Source organism: Centroberyx gerrardi, chromosome 13, assembly GCF_048128805.1.
Source record: "Centroberyx gerrardi isolate f3 chromosome 13, fCenGer3.hap1.cur.20231027, whole genome shotgun sequence".
In the NCBI taxonomy this organism is placed as follows: Eukaryota; Metazoa; Chordata; class Actinopteri; order Beryciformes; family Berycidae; genus Centroberyx; species Centroberyx gerrardi.
In genome coordinates this window covers 8,384,073-8,404,187 of record NC_136009.1, presented here as the reverse complement: position 1 = coordinate 8,404,187, position 20,115 = coordinate 8,384,073, and the positions used below count along the sequence as shown (strand labels likewise).

At 44.7% G+C, this 20,115-nt stretch overlaps 2 protein-coding genes across 2 annotated transcripts; both read left to right on the top strand.

Moving 5' to 3' along the window:
• Positions 1-10,066: 10,066 nt before the first annotated feature.
• dhrs1 (dehydrogenase/reductase (SDR family) member 1) lies at positions 10,067-13,436 on the top strand. Its single transcript, XM_071906165.2, has 9 exons — positions 10,067-10,232; positions 10,876-11,022; positions 11,251-11,394; positions 11,533-11,612; positions 11,821-11,953; positions 12,080-12,223; positions 12,313-12,382; positions 12,703-12,783; positions 12,873-13,436. The coding sequence occupies exons 2-9, from the start codon at positions 10,879-10,881 to the stop codon at positions 13,007-13,009; spliced, it is 933 nt and encodes a 310-aa protein (XP_071762266.1). The 5' UTR covers positions 10,067-10,232; positions 10,876-10,878; the 3' UTR covers positions 13,010-13,436.
• A 1,300-nt stretch (positions 13,437-14,736) lies between these two features.
• Positions 14,737-18,873, top strand: homeza (homeobox and leucine zipper encoding a). The gene is made up of 3 exons (XM_071906162.2): positions 14,737-15,118; positions 15,922-16,017; positions 16,468-18,873. The coding sequence occupies exon 3, from the start codon at positions 16,496-16,498 to the stop codon at positions 18,512-18,514; it is 2,019 nt and encodes a 672-aa protein (XP_071762263.1). The 5' UTR covers positions 14,737-15,118; positions 15,922-16,017; positions 16,468-16,495; the 3' UTR covers positions 18,515-18,873.
• Positions 18,874-20,115: the final 1,242 nt, after the last annotated feature.

Sequence of the window (20,115 nt, the reverse complement as noted above, 5' to 3'; positions counted from 1 at the left end):
CGAGCAATGGAGACCGGGGTGGCAGGAGAGCTTCGAGGCGTGTCCCCACTGGAGAACCTGGGACCTGGCGGATTCAGGCACAAACAGACGGTTAGGAGGACCATTACCTGGGTCTGGCTGGGTGCGTTGCGCTTCTCGGACTACATCCTCCACCTCCCACGTAACTGCAGCAACCACACAGGAGGAGGGAAGGATGGTCTCCGGCTCAGAGGTAGACTTCGAGTGCAGACTGGCGGGAGAGGGCATCAGGCTTAACGTTCCGGGAACCAGGGCGATAGGTAAGGGTGAAACTGAAGCGGCCAAGGAACAATGCCCACTGAGCTTGGCGAGAGTTCAGTCGTTTGGCAGAACGGAGAGGTTCTTATGGTCTGTCCAGACGATGAAGGGATGTTCGGACCCCTCCAGCCAGTGTCTCCACTCCTCCAAAGCCAGAACCACAGCCAGGAGCTCTCGATTACCCACATCATAGTTACTCTCTGCAGGAGAGAGACGTCGGGAGAAGAATGCACAGGGATGTAGTTTCATGTCATCTGCCGCACGCTGGGAAAGCACAGCCCCCACTCCCGAGTCAGAAGCATCCACCTCCACCACAAACTGCCTAGAGGGGTCTGGGTGAATCAGGACCAGGGCGGAGGTAAAGAGTCTCTTGAGGTGGTTGAACGCGGTATCAGCCTCAGGGGTCCAAGAGAAGAGAGAGACTGGGGAAGTTAGCCGGGTTAGGGGAGCTGCAACTCTGCTGTAGTCTTTGATGAAACGCCTGTAGAAGTTAGCAAACCCCAGGAATCGCTGGAGTTGTTTCCGGGTAGTGGGTCTCGCCCACTCCGACACTGCCTGGATCTTGGCCGGGTCCGTCTTCACCTGTCCCCGCTCAATGATGTAACCCAGGAAACTCACAGAAGACTTATGAAACTCACACTTCTCGGCTTTCACAAACAGTTTGTTCTCAAGTAGGCGACGGAGCACTAACCGCACATGCTGGGTATGTTCCTCCATGTCTCGAGAAAAGATCAGGATGTCATCCAGGTAAACGAAGATGAAGCGGTTCAACATGTCTCGGAGGACGTCGTTGACGAGAGCCTGGAAGACGGCGGGAGCGTTGGTTAAACCGAAGGGCATAACCAGGTACTCGAAGTGTCCCAGGGGGGTGTTAAACGCCGTCTTCCACTCATCTCCATCTCGAATCCGTATGAGATGGTAAGCATTCCGGAGATCCAGCTTGGAGAAGACTGTAGCCTGTTGCAGGGGCACAAAAGCAGAGTCAATGAGAGGAAGCGGATACTTGTTCTTTACCGTTATATCATTGAGACCACGGAAATCAATACAAGGACGCAGGGTGTGGTCTTTCTTTGCCATGAAGAAAAACCCCGCTCCTACGGGAGAAGAGGAAGGGCAAACAAGTCCGGCGGCCAGGGAGTCGTGAATGTACTTCTCCATGGCCTCTCGCTCAGGACGTGACAGGTTGTAGAGTTGACTAGAGGGCAGAGGAGCTCCAGGTAACAGATCGATGGCGCAATCATACGGCCGATGCAGAGGTAAGGTGAGGGCTCGCTGTTTACTGAATACCTCTCCCAAATCATGGTACTCAGTGGGCACAGAGGAGAGATCAGGAGGCTCAGGTGATGGAGAAACAGCGGACTCCCCGGGAGCCAGAGCAGATTGGAGGCAATGGGAATGACAGAAGACACTCCAACTCACCACAGTTCCCGTAGACCAGTCTATATGCGGGTTATGCAACTCTAACCAGGGCCGACCCAGAACCACAGGAGCGAGAGGAGAGGAGATCAGGTGGAGCTGAATGGACTCCCGGTGGTTTCCAGAAATTAGGAGGTTGAGGGGTACAGAGCGGTGGGTGACCCGAGCCAGGAGTCTGCCATCCAGTGCATTAGCGTCCAGCGTGGAAGGAAGAGCCTCAGTGGAAATACCAGCTTGGGATACCAGATTGGCGTCAATGAAATTAGCATCGGCGCCGGAATCAACTAGAGCAAGCACAGGGATGGAATCTTCTTTCCAGAGCAGGGAACTGCATACGAGTGCGGGGAGTTGAAGAGATGGTGGTATGGCTCATCAGTACCCCCACTGTCACTGACGAGCCTCCTCTTTTGGCCGGAGCGGACATGCTGCCAGGAAGTGACCGTCCTGGCCACAGTAGATGCAGGCGCCGGTCCTCATCCGTCGTTGACGTTCCGCTGGGGAAAGACGGGTTCGACCCAACTGCATGGGCTCATCCACGGCGACTACAGACGACTGGCTAGCAGTAGCACCGAGGGAGGCTGACTGGTTAGAGCTGCTACGGGAGGGGTATCTAGGGGTGCAACTAGGAGATGAAGCGGAAGAGCGGCTAGCTTTCTCCCTGCGGCGCTCTCTAAGGCGATTGTCAAGCCTAATCGAGAGGGAAATGAGGGAGTCTAAACTGGTTGTCTCATTCCTAGCCGCAAGCTCATCCTTAAGACTCTCGCTGAGACCGTTGAGAAAAACTCCCTGTAAAGATTCCTCATTCCACCCACTCTCTACCGCTAGAATTCTGAACTCTACTGCGTATTCTGCTACAGACAGAGAGTTTTGACGGAGAGAAAGGAGCCGTTTAGAGGCTTCCTTGCCTTGAACGGGATGGTCGAAAACCTTCTTCATTTCTGCTACAAATCTATCATACGAACTACAAATCTCAGACTGACTTTCCCAAACAGCTGTGGCCCAAAGAGAAGCTTGACCACTCAAAAGCCCAATGACATAGGCAATACGGGACTTATCTGAGATGTACGTGGAGGGTTGTTGTTCAAACACAAGGGAACATTGCAGGAGGAATCGACAGCAAGTCCCCAGGTCTCCTGTGTAGCGCTCCGGCGCCGGGACGAAAGGTTCCCTAGGGAGCGGAGCCGGAATGGCTGGCGGCGGAGGAGGTGAGGGACTGGCAGAGGATAGGACTGCGGTCCCGGTCAGGGACCGCAGTAAAAACTGTGCGGCGACTTGGTCCATTTGTCCAGTCAGCTGGGACACACTGGAGGTAAGTGACCGCAGGGTCTCTATCACGTCCCGGAGAGTCTGGTCATGTTGGCCCACGAGAGCACCCTGGTTAGCGATAGCTTGACGGAGGGTGTCAGTGTCTGCTGGGTCCATTCTTGGCCAGATTGTTCTGTTAGGGTGGTTGTTTTCTTGGACCCAAATGCAGACATGGACAGTGAGTCGGAGAAAAAGGAAAAAGGTTTATTGGAGGTTGGAATTGGGTGTAGGGGGATGAAGGCAGCCGGTCGGAGTAGAGGAGATGATCCGGACTGGGCTGGCTGACGAGCAGACGAGCTGGCGGGTTGGCAGACGAGCGAACAGGCTGGCTGGAGCTCGGGTAGGTGTGTGGTGAGCAGGCGGACAGGCAGGTAAGCTGAGAGACTGGCAGATGTGGCATGGGCAGGTGGAGAGACTCATAGGGAAATCCTGGACACAGGAGAGATACGATCAACACGTACAGAACTAGGTACACAAGAATAGTCCAGACATGAAAATGCAGAGCAACCGAGAGTGTGTCTACCACGGAGTTGGTGGAACAATCTGGCGACGAATGGAAGGTACGCCGGGGTAGATATACTGGAGGTGATGAGTGATGAGGTTCAGGTGTGTAGGTAATTCTGGAGCCCAGGAGCTGGGAAGGAGAGGGAGCCACGCCCACGCCACACACGACAGACACAGACAAACACAGAGAGACAAACCAGGGAGGCGGAGACACACAGGGGGCAGGGAACAAAGAGAAACACAAGGAAAACTAGAGTCATGGCACAAGCTCTTGCCGTGACAAATAAGGGAAGTATCAAATTCTTGCACAAGAAATCACGAGGGTACACCCTGGTGATATTTTCAAAAGCACGAAAAACAAGTATGATTTCGCAAATGCAAATACTGGCACACACTAAAACAGTGACTGTGTTTATCAAGCAACAGAATAACATTGCAAGTTGTTTCCATTGTTTGCCTTGAAATGTGTTTTGACCATCCACCGATGTTTCTAGTATTTCCTTTTATGTGTGCGGGCTTACCGTAAATTTAGTGCATGGATAATAATTAATATGTTTTCTATCCAGGTCATTTTTTTGATAATGGGGTGCCAGGAGCCTGAAGGTTTGGAAATGTGTGGGAAAAGTAAAGAAGGTTGAGTCCAATGTCGACAAAAAGTAGATATTCAACGAAGTGTCACTTGCCAATTTGCTGCATCTCTTCAGACTACGTGACTTTAACCCTGACCCCATTTTATTCCTAACCCCGACCCTAAAATTAACCTTAACCCAGATGTTCCATATCTAATTTTCCACATTGGTCACTGGTTTCAGAGCTTCTGCCTCTTGAGGACACTCAGGAGTCAAGCACCTACCAGTGATATTTTTGTCTGATTAAAAGCAAGGCTGGCAATACCAGGCTATTCCTCCTGTTCAGTTCTACAGCAGACAATTATTTCCCCTCATACATTCTCGTGATATTTGATTTAAGCATTCAAACCAAATTCTACTACTGTGCACACATAGGCCTTTAGATGTTAGCAAGACAAGATTTATTCAGGCAGGTCTACTAGTTTGGAGCAGATTTTGAATTAGTTTGCAGCAAATTCCATTGTATAGAAATTGATATCTTGCATTTATATTAATTTATATTTGGGGTCACCTTATATTATAATTGGATCCCTTCAAAAAATTAAAATGATCAAGACTATAATAATATCTGGCTGTTATTTAGAAATGAAAAACTGCTTTCAACGGCTTTTGGGCTGCACAGAAGCCATTGTCAAAGCCATGCATGACATTGAAACCTTTAAAAAAAACTGTAGCCTACTTGGAAATGTTCTTGTGATATTCCTGTGGTAGTTGATTTAGATATGCAAACCAAGTTCCATGGCAATGTACCACAGACCAACACACGGCATCATTTGTATAGCCTAATAATAATAATTGTAACCATGCTCAATTAGAATATTAATAAATAGGCAGCTAGCAGGAGAGCTAACCAATGTATGCAGCGGCTAATTTATGTAAGAAATATTATGGTTAGGAATATTCATTACTAAAAAAAACAAAATCTGACATCCCCAGACTACATTTAAATGAACGTCAAGGTCTCACCACGCTACTGGTAGCTCATTAAGACGTTAAACATCACGCTGTATAGCTAAATTAAATAGAAAACAAGATATTAGAGTGAATGTGAGACGCTCGCGCTGACTCCAAGCTACAAACAAACGGTTTGTGCGCTCACACCCTCAGCAGTCGTCGCTAGGGGGCGGGGCGTTCAAGCAGCGCTGCAGACATCATGTTCGGTTGTGGCCAATATATCAAGTTTGTAGTAGAGCTATTCGGCCTGTGACAAGCATGATCAAATAAAAAAAAAATCCACGTTTTCCTGAAAAATATACCTAGTCTGTATTTCATAAGATAATGCATCATCATCATGCAATCATTGGGGTCCTAATGATTAATGTTTGCTGACTGGGTCAAGGAGAGTTCCTGGCTTCCAAAGAATGGAGAAGTGACCAATGATTATTTTGGCCAAAAAGTAAATGTTGTGACACATCTCTCTACATGTACACACTGAGCTCTTCTAAGGCAGAGTTTGGAGTTAATGACAAATATTATCAAGGAATTAATTTATACAAAGGATCACTAATGTTGACAAAACTACAGCTTGGTTCTTAGGCTGAATTCATTGCAGGTGGTTGTTGAAGTTTTCATTCAATTTCAGCAGACATTATGCTAATATGCACCCCAACACACACACACACACACACACACACACCACACCCTCACAGCCCTACTTGGTTCCCCTTTAATTTATTGTTCATGAGCAAGTATGGAAAAATTGAAAAAATAAATAAATAAATAATCTACAGTATAAATGCCAAAAATTGAGCCAATATTTATACTACCACTACTACTACTATTGGTATTACTGCTACTACCACTACTACTACTGGTACTACTGGTACTACTACTACTACTACTACTGCTACTGCTACTACTACTACTATAATAATAATAATAACAGAAGATGTTGATGTCTGTATATTGACGGCGAAGAGTGTGGCTCAATTCAGAGTGTGATTCAATATGGCATTATCAGTATGGGAGTCAATGTAGCATTCAGCCCACAGGTGAGAGGCCATCTCTTAGTCAAAGACATGAAGCGACATCTCACTAAGCGTTACCTGACTGACTGACTGACTGACTGCCTGACCTGAATTTGCCTCATGATGCCCTCGGCTGCGCTGTGGGAATTACCTTAAAAATAAATTCTTGAAGTAATAATACAATAATATAAACTTTTATTTTTCGACCCATTCAGACACCTATCCAGAACTACTGAGGTTGATCTTTATGGCTAGATCAGAATCGAGTATGTTTGCACATACAAGGAAAGTGACTTGGTGTGGTTGGTGCATAGGCACATAAATATAGCAAGTACAAGAAATATCAAAATATTAACAAAATATTAACATATATACAAAATATATACGATGTATTGCACATGTTAATTGTATGGTGAGGTGGGAGATGTTGGTGTTGCAGGAACAACAGTGCATGTGTGTGTGTGTGTGTGTGTGTGTGTGTGTGTGTGTGCGCGTGCGTGTGTGTGTGAGTGTTTGTGTATGTGTGCAATGTCGTTTGGGTCAGCGGCAGAGTCAGTGAGAGGCAGGGGGCTTGTTTGTGAGCCCCACTGCCATGGGGAAGAAACTGTTCAGGTGGCGTGAGGTTTTGATCTTGATAGACCGGAACCTTTTGCCGGATGGAAGTCTTTAGAAGAGGTGATGACCAGGATGGGAAGGATCAGCGATGATCTTTCCCGCTCTCTTCCTGGTCCTGGAGTTGTACAGGTCCAGTAGAGACGGCAGGTTGCGGCCGATGATCTTCTCAGCTGACCGGATGATCCGCTGCAGTTTGCCTCTGTCCTTGGCGGTGGAGGCAGCGTACCAGACGGTGATCGATGAGGTGAGGATGGACTCAATAATGGCCGTGTAGAACTGGACCATCGTTTTCTGCGGCATTTTGAGTTTCTTTACTTGCCGCAGGAAGAACATCCTCTGTTGGGCCTTCTTGGTGGTGGCAGTGATGTTCTCCTCCCACCTGAGGTCCTGGGAGATTATTGTTCCCAGGAATCTGAATGACTCCACAGTGTTAACTGGGGAGTCACACATGGTGAGGGGGGCAGTTGGGGCTGGGCTCCTCCTGAAGTCTGTAACCATCTCTACAGTTTCAGAGCATTCAGCTCCAGGTTGTTCTGGCTGCACCAGGAAGCCAGGTGGTCAACTTCCTTCCTGTAGGTGGACTCATCCCCGTTGGTGATTAATCCAATGAGGGTTGTGTCGTCCGCAAACTTCAGGAGTTTTACAGAAGGGTGGCTAGAGGTGCAGTTGCAGATAGTGGTCAAACGTTTACATCAGACACCTTGGACACATCTGTAAATAATCTATTAACGGCACAGTGCCATTTTCTATTTAATGTAGACACTACGTCATTTATAACCTTCCCATTCCATTTGGGAGCTCTTGAATGGCAACCCATCATCAATCAATACCCACTGTGTAAACTCAACTAGTGTGGCAGGTTTTTGCTGCTGTACAACCTTTTTTATTTGGAATTTTGCCTTTATTTGACAGTTCAAAGTAGAGATACACAGGAAAGATTGGGGGATGACATACAAAGGTCAAAGGTCCCAGGCCGGATTCAAACCCATGACTTAGCTTTTACATGGTACATGCCTTAGCCCACCAGGACTGCTCCTTGTATGACCTTTTTAATGGAAAATAAGGGAAAATAAGGGAAGTATCAAATTCTTGCACAAGAAATCACGAGGGTACACCCTGGTGATATTTTCAAAAGCACGAAAAACAAGTATGATTTCGCAAATGCAAATACTGGCACACACTAAAACAGTGACTGTGTTTATCAAGCAACAGAATAACATTGCAAGTTGTTTCCATTGTTTGCCTTGAAATGTGTTTTGACCATCCACCCATGTTTCTAGTATTTCCTTTTATGTGTGTGGGCTTACCGTAAATTTAGTGCATGGATAATAATTAACATGTTTTCTATCCAGGTCATTTTTTTGATAATGGGGTGCCAGGAGCCTGAATGTTTGGAAATGTGTGGGAAAAGTAAACAAGGTTGAGTCCAATGTCGACAAAAAGTAGATATTCAACGAAGTGTCACTTGCCAATTTGCTGCATCTCTTCAGACTACGTGACTTTAACCCTGACCCCATTTTATTCCTAACCCCGACCCTAAAATTAACCTTAACCCAGACGTTCCATATCTAATTTTCCACATTGGTCACTGGTTTCAGAGCTTCTGCCTCTTGAGGACACTCAGGAGTCAAGCACCTACCAGTGATATTTTTGTCTGATTAAAAGCAAGGCTGGCAATACCAGGCTATTCCTCCTGTTCAGTTCTACAGCAGACAATTATTTCCCCTCATACATTCTCGTGATATTTGATTTAAGCATTCAAACCAAATTCTACTACTGTGCACACATAGGCCTTTAGATGTTAGCAAGACAAGATTTATTCAGGCAGGTCTACTAGTTTGGAGCAGATTTTGAATTAGTTTGCAGCAAATTCCATTGTATAGAAATTGATATCTTGCATTTATATTAATTTATATTTGGGGTCACCTTATATTATAATTGGATCCCTTCAAAAAATTAAAATGATCAAGACTATAATAATATCTGGCTGTTATTTAGAAATGAAAAACTGCTTTCAACGGCTTTTGGGCTGCACAGAAGCCATTGTCAAAGCCATGCATGACATTGAAACCTTTAAAAAAAACTGTAGCCTACTTGGAAATGTTCTTGTGATATTCCTGTGGTAGTTGATTTAGATATGCAAACCAAGTTCCATGGCAATGTACCACAGACCAACACACGGCATCATTTGTATAGCCTAATAATAATAATTGTAACCATGCTCAATTAGAATATTAATAAATAGGCAGCTAGCAGGAGAGCTAACCAATGTATGCAGCGGCTAATTTATGTAAGAAATATTATGGTTAGGAATATTCATTACAAAAAAAAACAAAATCTGACATCCCCAGACTACATTTAAAGGAACGTCAAGGTCTCACCACGCTACTGGTAGCTCATTAAGACGTTAAACATCACGCTGTATGGCTAAATTAAATAGAAAACAAGATATTAGAGTGAATGTGAGACGCTCGCGCTGACTCCAAGCTACAAACAAACGGTTTGTGCGCTCACACCCTCAGCAGTCGTCGCTAGGGGGCGGAGCGTTCAAGCAGCGCTGCAGACATCATGTTCGGTTGTGGCCAATATATCAAGTTTGTAGTAGAGCTATTCGGCCTGTGACAAGCATGATCAAATAAAAAAAAAAATCCACGTTTTCCTGAAAAATATACCTAGTCTGTATTTCATAAAATAATGCTACCACATGCTTCTGACATTTGTATTTAAGCTAGTAGCACAGTAAATTTAATTTTACTACTTCTACACTGTACAGTAGGCCTAGTCACGCTTACCAGAAATCCCTACTATCTCTGACACCTTCTGCCATGCATCATTTTTTTTTGTTTATGTCTCTGTAAACGAACAAGGACGGGTCATACAGCTCCGGGAAACCGGAGACCGCAACAATCAGTTTCTCCTCCATTGTCAGTATGGAACAAATATTTGCTAGGAACTTCAGTACATAGGGAGACGTTTACAGCGGGAAGAAAATCAAATCCCGATCTGCAATTGGTTGCTGCTTCAGCGCGTCGCTGCTAATTTGCATAAGGTTCACCTCAGCTCAACTTCAACTCGTCGCTCTGGTCGCTGGCATCGCGCCGCTCGCTGCTGCCACGGCGTCGGACGCCTCTCGTCGCCAGCTCCCATTGAAAATGAATGACTGCCGGCCGCTTTTGTAGCTCATGACGCTTTTGGTGTGAGCGCACAGGGGATCCAAGCGTAGGCGGAAGTAGGTAGACGTGAAGCCTCCCGCTTCGCTTGGATACTCTCTGCTTCAGTCTCGCTTCTTGTCGCGATATCACTGTAGATGAGGGGGAGGCGTGATGGTGTTTTTATGAATGTCATATGGTTGTATCTAGACTATTACGGGTATCATAACAGCAAACAGCACTATAAACAGCGAGCCCTGACCTGTGAAGCAATACATTTAATCGGGCCGGTTTCTTCTGAAGTTATCTGCGCTGAAGGATTTGAGAAGCCTAATCTTATTTAACAAACCAAATCTTTGCTGTTGAAGAAGGTAATTTATCTTTGTTGAACGCGGTTGAGAGAATCTGGACTTTTAACTTTTGGTAGATGCTTTTCGTTTTTCAAGGTTTGCCTAATCTAATGTGCTTTGCCCAGCCTGGATATATATTTACATATTCATATTGCTGCTTCTGACTCGTCGTACAAGGGTCTATTGTGTGTACAACAGTAGGCATTTTTTCTTATTTCTTTAAAAATCACTATAGCCTACTAGTGAGTTGACGACTTTATCACATTGTTATTTCCTATGGTATCATATTCCTGTTATTGTGGTGTAATAGTCTTGCTGTGATGTTTGTATAGTATTCATCTAAATGTTGTTATAAGATTACTGTTTTTTCTTTCGTAAGGATGACGTAACTATGGTCCACTCTTCATTTAGTTCACATTCATCGCAGTTTATCAGTGACAACTAACTGTACAGGCCTGTAGGATAGCTGCATAACAGTGACTTCACCTGTTGCGTAACACCAAAATAACCCTGTAAAGTGGACTATGGACATTGGGTGGCGATAGATAGCGCAGCATTTCACTTATGCAAACCTGTTGCAGCTTTCTTTTCTCCAAGGATCTCTGTTCAACTTAACTGCTTTTAGGTGGTGTGTCTGAGTAATCTGCTGTCTTCTCCGCTCCAGAACATGTCCCTGTGCGGCTGGGTGTGTGTGGTGACCGGGGCCTCCAGGGGCATCGGCAGGGGAATCGCTCTGCAGCTGTCTGAAGCTGGAGCCACTGTCTACATCACCGGCCGCCAGGAGAAGACTCTGAAACAGACCGCTGCAGAGGTGAAATATGGGGCTTTTTTACCTATACTATTGACCGCTGGCATTCTCCTGTTACCATCCATCAGGGATCAATAGGTTAGACTTCTAAAAATGCCAAACCTTCCCTTGAAGTCCCTTTTTGGTGGATGTATTGGTCAATACTGGGTGTTTTTGCTGCAGTAGTCATGCTTTTTCAGTCAGGCTTTGGCCCTGGTATTCACAGCTGATTTGCGTTTTTTCTCAATACAGGTGAAGGAGAGGGGTGGGAATTGTGTGCCAGTTGTCTGCGACTCTTCAAAGGCGGAAGACATCGAAGAACTGTTTGAGCGGATCAAGCGTGAACAGAACGGCAGGCTGGACATCCTTGTTAACAATGCCTATGCAGGGGTTCAGGTGGGTGTCATCACACACATGTAGTGTTTACTGTATAATGAGGCTATGAAGGGAACATCGGGGACGGAGCACCAACTATAAATTGCCCACTGTGTGATTTACCTGAGAGCTAACTGTCATCATGACACTTTATTCCAGGCTATCTTTGAGAATATGGGAAAGAAGTTCTGGGAAACGGATCCATCCATATGGGACTCCATAAACAACACAGGCCTCAGGTAAGTTTCTGTGCTTAGTCATGTCTGATTAGTCATGTGAACTTACCGGTAGTCATGGCCAGCTGACTGCTTAGTCATTTCCTCTTATCTACTGCCAGTTTCCTGGACTTATTATGCAAATTTGTTTAGTTCAGAGGGAATTCACTCTCTCAGTACTAGTTCTTACAGGTAGCTGACAACATTCTTTTAATATTTCCTCTACTGCCAGGGGCCACTATTTCTGCTCAGTGTATGCCTCCAGGTTGATGGTGGCGCAGGGCCGGGGTTTGATAGTTGTCATCTCGTCTATGGGAGGGCTGCGATATCTCTTCAACGTGCCGTATGGTGTCGGTAAAGCCGCAGTAAGTTCTCTGCTCGTAAAGTCCTAGATGTATGTAATCGAGAGCCAAGTTGGGCCGCAAACACAGCTAATTTAAATATTCTACTTCACTGTATCTCTCTGTGTTATAAGTCTATTTTTTTTCCAGTGTGACAGGCTCGCGGCAGACACGGCGGTCGAGCTGAAAAGCAGAGGGGTGGTGTCTGTCAGCCTGTGGCCGGGGGCGGTGCAGACAGAGCTGGTGTCCCAGTTCATCGTGGAGAAAGACACGCCACAGGGCGTAGATCCTAAGGTAGACTCTTGTTGACATGCCGTTACCCAAAGTTATAGCTACTTCCGTCTCTCCATGTTTGTTAATGTACTGGATTCCCTTTTCCTCAGTTCAAGGAAGTATTTGCCAGTGGAGAAACCACGGAGCTGAGTGGGAAGTGCATTGTCGAACTGGCAACAGGTAGGATTTTAAGAGACGGCTTTCACCTCACAGTCAGTTTGTTTAAAGTAGACTGCAATGAAATGCAACTCCTGGAGTCCGCTGCACTTTAGTCACAAGGGCTTTGTAAAAGAGGATTTGAGTAACTGTGTGGATACGTTTGGTCTGCGCATGCCATGCATTGTAATAAGCCTTAGGAAACTGATGTCCTTGTTGAGAAACACTCATCTGTTCAGCTGATTATTTTACATAATCATACCAAGTTTTATTTGCAAAGTAGGCCTAATCATCTAGCCATTACAAGAATTGACTTGCGTGTGATTTCTCTCTCTCCCTGAAAGATAAAAGTCTGATGTCGCTGACTGGGAAAGTCCTAATGACTTGTGACCTGGCGAGGCGCTATGGGATACAAGATATTGATGGTAAATTTATAAATGCTTCCTCAAGATTTGAACTTACCATTGTGTGCGATCACTGAATTCTAATATTTTGTTCACTGTTTTATTCCCAGGTCGGAGTGTGACTGATTACACCTCCCTAAAGTTCCTCGTGACCCAGGTCCCATACCTCTCCTGGCTCTCCGTTGTTGTGCCCTCATTCCTACGGGTGCCACGCTTTATGCTCACCCTTGCAAGTGGGCGATTCTAAACATGTCCTATATCAATGCTTCAGTGGCAGTAATTATATTGTGTTTCTACTGACTCTTATGGAGTTAATTCTATCTAAACCTATATCAGCCTAAAACGGGATAATAACACTATCATCTCCAAACAGATGTAAAAGACTTAGACTGGCCTAGATATGAAGGAAGGAATCTTGTTTTAATTACGTTTTCATTCACGCTTGTGTGATTACAAATTAATGTGATTCTATAGTATTTTATGTAAACATGAAGGATGGTCTCTATCATATTTTTTGTATTTTAACACTAATACTAATGTCAGCTGTGGGTGAAGCCACAGAATGTGAAAATGGGAATGTATTTTATTCATATGTAATCTATTTTCTAAAGCAGTATTTCTATCTATATCCAGATTCACTACGTAAAGGTGTTTGAATAAAGCTAATAGAGACAGATTTCAGAGAAATAAGACTGGCTTGTGGTTTGATTTTTTTCTGGAATTTTGTGCTTTCAAACTAAATATTTGTGTCTAATGTATATAATTGTTAAAATGCCATTTCAAGGTGGATTCTGTCATTGCAGTTTATAAAGTGGAGGATAGAATCCCATGCAGATGCGTAATATCTACATCTTATACATGTCCTATTGTGCAGGATTCATTAAATGTCAAGATAAAGCACACAGTCGCTACTTCTGATATGTAAATTACTCAGATAATTAAGATAAAACCACATGCTTAAAGCTGCCTGTAGTTTTAGGAAGAAAACCTGAACCTCTGAACCTATGTCAAAAAATAATAATAATAATGTGATACTTTACAGATCCCCATAGGGAAAGTATCTTTTCTCTTGTCCCCGCTTGTCCCCCTCCACTGGGAGGTCAGAGGTCAGAACAACATCCCTGAAGCTGGTAGGCATTCAGTGTATTGCTCAAGGACACTTCAAGGCACAGGGCCTTGCACCCATGTCCTCTAGTTGAAGGGCAGCCTCCTTGCTCACTATGCCACCCTCCTGCCGCCCAAAAAAGGTTTGAAATAAGCTATTGAACTGAGTAAATTGGAAACTGTATCACTGGAACACTGTGTGGTGGTTCTACCCTTCTACCTTATTTACACGACAGAACATTTTTCTTGGTTTACTGTTGGTTGACTTTGCCCAAAAGGTGATTTTTTTCTGATGTGTATTCCGATTTGAAATCAGTTATTAACATTTGATCTTTTTTTCTTGTTAAAACTCGACGATGTAGCTTTAAAACCTCTCTGAGAGTGACCTTTTTTTTTCTTTTTCTTTTTTAAGCTCAGTGGTTCCCATAGTGGGCTCCAGGGAGTCTCAGGGGTCCTTGAGGAGGCTCCAGTGGGTCCCTAGGAAAATGAGAAATAGTTTAACTCCTCTATTATTTCATTTCATTTTAAGTTAGAGCAGGATAGAGGAATGTTTATTTTGGATCAGAGGATTCACTATCCCCACCTACAGTGTAGACAGTTGTGGACAAAACCATATCCAACAACAGCGTCTCCGACAAAATCATATCATGGCCCTAATGTGCATCTATTTGGGGGGGGGGGAGCATGAAAATGTTTGGGAACCCCTGCACTAGCCTACTGCCAGGGCTTTATAATACAGGCGCCTCCCTCCTCCAATCCCTGGCCTGCTTTTCCGGGCTGGCACACCCTCCCTGCCGTCACTGTGGAGAGTCACTGGGGCCTGCTGGGTTTCCTGGTCCTCTCAGCTCCGCCTAGCCTCGATCTGGCCGGACAGGGGAAACACTTCTCAGTTTCAGAACAAAAGCAACAACGGACGGACCGAGGAGGACGAAGTAACGGCGACTCAAGTTCAGACCTCAACCCCGCGGATTAAAGATTTCGGCCCCTCTACGACAAGAACCGGTCCCGCGGCTCAACTCGCGCGAAAGGCGACAAACTTGGCCGCCTCGCATCTTTGTATCCCGACCGTAATCCCGTCGAGGTGCTTGATAAATAAGACAAGGGTCAAACAGACAGACGGTATTGTTTCCCTGGGCTTTCTCTTAACTTCAGCCATAAAAGGCGGACTGGTGGAGGGGGAAACTCTGGATTTCTTTTGTTTTCTTCTCGCCCGCGCGGATCTCTGGAATAAAAGGTCGCTTTGGCATTTTCGGTAAGTTTATTTTTATGTTTCAGTGAAGCGTGTCTGACGGCGAAGTGCGCCTGTGCAGTGTGAACCGTTTTAGTTAGTACGCCACAAAGGGGGAGACACTGGACTGTTATTGTCACTGGCACAGTGAGCAACTTTTGAGCTTTTTGTTACATTGTAGCACTGATACACAATAAACATTTGTAGTATGCGAAATTACAAACTGGCGAGGAAATTATCGGTGATATCTTCCCCGTTGTCGCCAACCTATAGTAAATGAATCATAATTGAACTTGTTGATGGTGATTATTAGCCAATGGCCCCTTGGCACACTTGCGTGGCACAAATGGCCTAAATAATCGGCCATGGCGTAATCTATTCACTGAATGTGCAACATTTCCCCTGGTGTCCTAAATAAATAAAAAAAATCTCCAAACACAAAGAGAACAGACTTATTTGTAAGGCACTGCCGTGTCGGTTATATTCTAATACCTGATTCATATAATTAGCTACTAATTGCAATGGGGCAGAAATAGCCATAAACACTATGGTTCAGAAGTAGAGTTGGATTATAAATTACTTGGATTTACTAACGCACAGTTTGTCATTTCATTTGGGATGTGTTCAAGTGTTGTCTATACTACACCTGTTGCATAACATATACATCAGACAACAGTGACACAATAGTGTTTGTTTTTCACTAGCCATTTTTCCACCAGGAATATTTCACATTTATTCACTGAATGTACTTTAATTCTGTTGCGTGCCTGACTCAATTCCTTGCCTACTGAGTATGACTAATGCAAGCTCATTGTCTCTTTCCGTAGGTTTCTTCTGTAGTCGTTTGCCTTCGTGAAGAGGCTACACTTGAAACTTTGAGGACTGAGAACTTGGAAGTGGAACAAAGCCAGGACTGGGAAGGGGTGAGAAAGTAGACTGTGATGGATTTCTTATGGACCCCCATTCCCCAAGTCCCCCACCCCACCCTACCCCACCCTTTGCCACCACTCCCCCACTCTCACAAAACAAAAGTCAGTCACCACACTTTGGTTCCAGGGGGGAGGGGAACTCAATCTGGACAGAGAGTATACGACTGGTTTCATTGCAAGGTTCAGAATAAGGAGTGCAAAGTAGGGGGGAAGGGGAAACAGCTGTTAGATAATTGACTTTGAGAATACAACAGAAAGTTTGCAAAACATCATGTCTGTTGGTTGCACTCTTCAGCATCAATTTTCCTGTTCCTTTTTTAATGTGTGTGTGAAGTTCATATAGTGACTAATGTTAAAAATCAAAACAACTTGGCAGTTGAGACGAGCAAAAAGCATCAAGAGCTAAATCAGTGATTTTTTTTGTTTGTTTTTTGTCTTTTCTAGGTAAAAGAGACCGACTTTGATATCCCAGATGGCGGCCTACAGTGAACGAAATGGTAGAACAGGACTAGGCGTGGACATGAAGGAGCCTTTTGAAGGCATAGTGACAAAGACAGAATGTGAAGGAAAGCGTGCGGGTCAGCGCTCCTCCAAGGATGTGCACCACTCTGCCAGCGCAGCTGATAGCAACACAAGCGGTGTGGCTAGTTTCAGCACAAACCACAACTCTGTCGTGTGCCTGCCTCTAGTGTCAGAGGGACTGAAGTTGGTGTGGACGCAGTCTGATCAGACTCGTGAACTTGACAGCATCCCAGAGCTGGTCCAAGCCTTTAACTTGTTTCCGTACCCCACATCCCGTGAGGTTAATGCCTTGGCCCGGGTGTGTGCCTTGCCACTGGACAAAGTCAAGGTGTGGTTTATGGTGCAAAGAATTAAATATGGTATCAGCTGGGCCTCGGAGGAGATAGAGGAGACACGGCGGAAGCTGGCAGTACCTGAGCTTTCCGGTGATGATACTGAAACAAAGGAGGAAGCCAAGATGAACAGCAAGAGGAAAAGTTGTGAGGAATTGATAATCGAGGACACGGACAGTGATCAAATAGAAGGTGCTCTCTCCAGCTTGGTGCCCCAGAAGAAGAAACCAAAGTATGAGTCACCAGAATCCTACAAACCAGCTAAACCCACTGTCCCATGTTTCAGCTCCTCTCTCCCACCACCTCAGGATTCATACTACTACCGCCCCCCAGTGGACATGCCAGCAACTACTGCAGCTGATGTTTCCCTAGACCTCTCGGAGCCGTCTTCACAACAGCGCCGTCACGGACGCTACAAAAAGTCCAAAGCTCAGCTCGCTGTCCTCCGCAGCAGCTTTCTGAGAGAGAACTGGCCTGCGGAGGCAGAACTTAGACGTTTGCAGGAAGAAACGGGGCTGAGCCGCAACGACATCCGTAAATGGTTCAGTGACAGCCGTTACCAGCTTAGGGTTGGCCGAGGAACCCTTGCGGCAGCCCAGGTCTACTCTCACCATACTGCAGCTGGAGTAAAAGATGATCAACAGCTTCAGCCTCTTCCACTTATTACTCAAAAGACTCGTCAACAGCTTAACGGTGTAAAGGCGCACGAGGGAGCCCGTAGCAATGGGATTAAAGACTCACATTTCTTTCAGACTTTTCTGTCAAACAGCCTGGAAGCATTTGGGGAAAGAGTGGTAGAAGTGGAGGCAGAAGGATATGAGGCTGTAGAGGAGATTTCTGGCAATGGGGACGATTTTAAAGATGAGGAACAAAGTGAAGAAAAACCCTTGCAATTGACCAAGACCAGCAAGACTGAGCCAGATGTTCCACAGCAACCATCAGGTATATTAAAAGCTTCCCCCTGCTCTTCCCCCTCTGGCACCCCACCACCAACAGCCTCACCTAATAAACGAGTTTCAGACCGCATGAACACATCAAAGAAGTCTGCTCACTCTGCCAAAGCCAGTTCTTCACAAACACCCCAGCGCCTCTCAGGGGCTTCCTCATCCACATCCCCCGCCCTCACGCCTGCTGGACGACCACGGAAGACCAAGGAACAATTGGATGTGCTAAAGCAGCACTTCTTACGCTGCCAGTGGCCAAAGAGCGAAGATTACACTGAACTTGTTAAACTTACAGGCTTACCCCGGGCAGATGTTATTCAGTGGTTCGGGGACACGCGCTACGCTGTTAAAAACGGTCAGTTGCGCTGGGTGCAGGGGGTCCGCGAACAGTTCTTGGCTGAACTCGCTACCCAGCAAAGTGGCAGTGGTTTAACTAATGGAAGTGGCTCTGGGGCAACCCCTAGGGGTGGGGGAAGCCGCAAACGAAGATCTCAAGCAAATGGAACAAGTGCCCAAACAGATTCCCCTGATATCCAACCACTGGTAGCGTATCACCGTTTGACGGGGACACTACATGAAAAAGACCTTGACACCCTATGCAAGAAGTCAAGAATGAGCTACCAGCAAGTGCGAGATTGGTTTGCATCTCAGGAGAGTGAAGAGATTGACCAAGAGCCTAATGTCACTGATTGAGTAAAAGACACTGGAACCAAACGTACAGAGATTTTTGGAAGTTAGTGGGGTGTTCCTTTTTTCATGGCAACAACTGTAGTTATTACTTTGGTTAGCATTGCTTTAATTGGAGCAGGTATGTAACATCCAGTCTTCCCAGTACAAGCCAAAAGCGAGGCTTCTTGTTTTATATGCTGCATTTCCTGCTTATCCTACAGTTTTTTACAATCACTTTGGCACTAATTTCAGAACCTTGTGGTCATTTTTCAAAACTCTAGACACAAAACTCAAAACGGTCATCACTTGTAACACAGGCTGTCCAATGTTCAAAACATTGCATTGTGTATTCATATCTTTAAATAAATCTTGCACTTGCAGAATCATTGGTTCAAATAACTAATTTATCATTAAATACCATAGGAACATTAATTTAGATCACCCACACACAAGATACAGATAGTTTCACTGTTTAGTTCGTACAATCATTAAATATTGTAGTACAAAATATGTGATACATGTTTCATTATGGTACTACACGTAAATACATCACTGTAAAAGGACTAGTGGAGAGAATACTACAGACAGTGGAATCATTTAACAAAATCTGAAATTTATTGATGAAATACAATAAAATCACAACATAGGTTTCTTTGAATCAAAGCAAAAATACAGTAATTAGCTACAAAAAAAAAGAAAAAAACTACAGTACTGTAAAACGTCAACTGCAGTGTTCCTCACCTGGCTTACTGTAAAAAGCAAAACAAAGGATTGATTACTGTACTTCAATATTTCCATCAACCCTGTCTTGTGGATTTGGCCACAGGTTCTCATCCACATCACAATGGATGTTTTCATTAGCCAAACATCTTGGGAAGAATCTTCGGGCATGGCGAACCCAGGCCCGACACTGGTCTTCCGTGATGTCATTGCATGCGTCATCCATGTTATTGCTATGTTGTTGTAGGTGGATACCACTCATTTCACCGTATACTCGTACCACAAGGTGAAATCAATCATCAGTAACAAGTTGGCAGTATTGGAAAAGCAATTACAAGGGCCTGCATACATACAGTAATGTCAAATCTGAAAATATGGTCTGGAAAAGAGGTACATGGGACCATAGAAACAGTGTCTGATACAGTAAAGAATGATGATGAAATATTACATCCATAGATAATGTAGTCCAATTGGTTCATGTTCCAGGGTAATTGTCAATGGATCTCATTATCCTGAAACTTTCATGATCTAAACATGGAATATTGTTCGTCAGTTTCCATAAAACAATGCATTAAGAGTAATGCAACAGTTACTTATCATTTTGAGCAGCTGTATCAATTGATAGATCATTGTAATGAAATGAATAGACAGTCATCTCAGATGTAATGTGTGAATTGCATTTTGAAATGGTAATACTTTGATGTTGTGTCATTTTGAACAGGTGATTTTAGTTCAATGAACAAATGATCTTAGGTTTATGTGTATTGTATCCAAGCATTGGAAGAAGTGTTAGAGTTTTGAAAAATGTGCATTTTGATCATCGGTTGTGAGTTTTGTGTCTAGAGTTTTGAAAAATGACATCAAGGTTCTGAAATTAGTGCCAAAGTGATTGTAAAAAACTGCAA

What these genes read in the sequence shown, in the direction of transcription:
- dhrs1 (XM_071906165.2), top strand. Translation starts at nt 10,879, where the DNA reads ATGTCCCTGTGCGGCTGGGTGTGTGTGGTGACCGGGGCCTCCAGGGGC. An exon ending in ATGCCTATGCAGGGGTTCAG is followed by an intron (nt 11,395 to 11,532) that starts GTGGGTGTCATC and finishes ACTTTATTCCAG; the next exon opens with GCTATCTTTGAGAATATGGG. An exon ending in CATTGTCGAACTGGCAACAG is followed by an intron (nt 12,383 to 12,702) that starts GTAGGATTTTAA and finishes TCTCCCTGAAAG; the next exon opens with ATAAAAGTCTGATGTCGCTG.
- homeza (XM_071906162.2), top strand. Translation starts at nt 16,496, where the DNA reads ATGGCGGCCTACAGTGAACGAAATGGTAGAACAGGACTAGGCGTGGAC.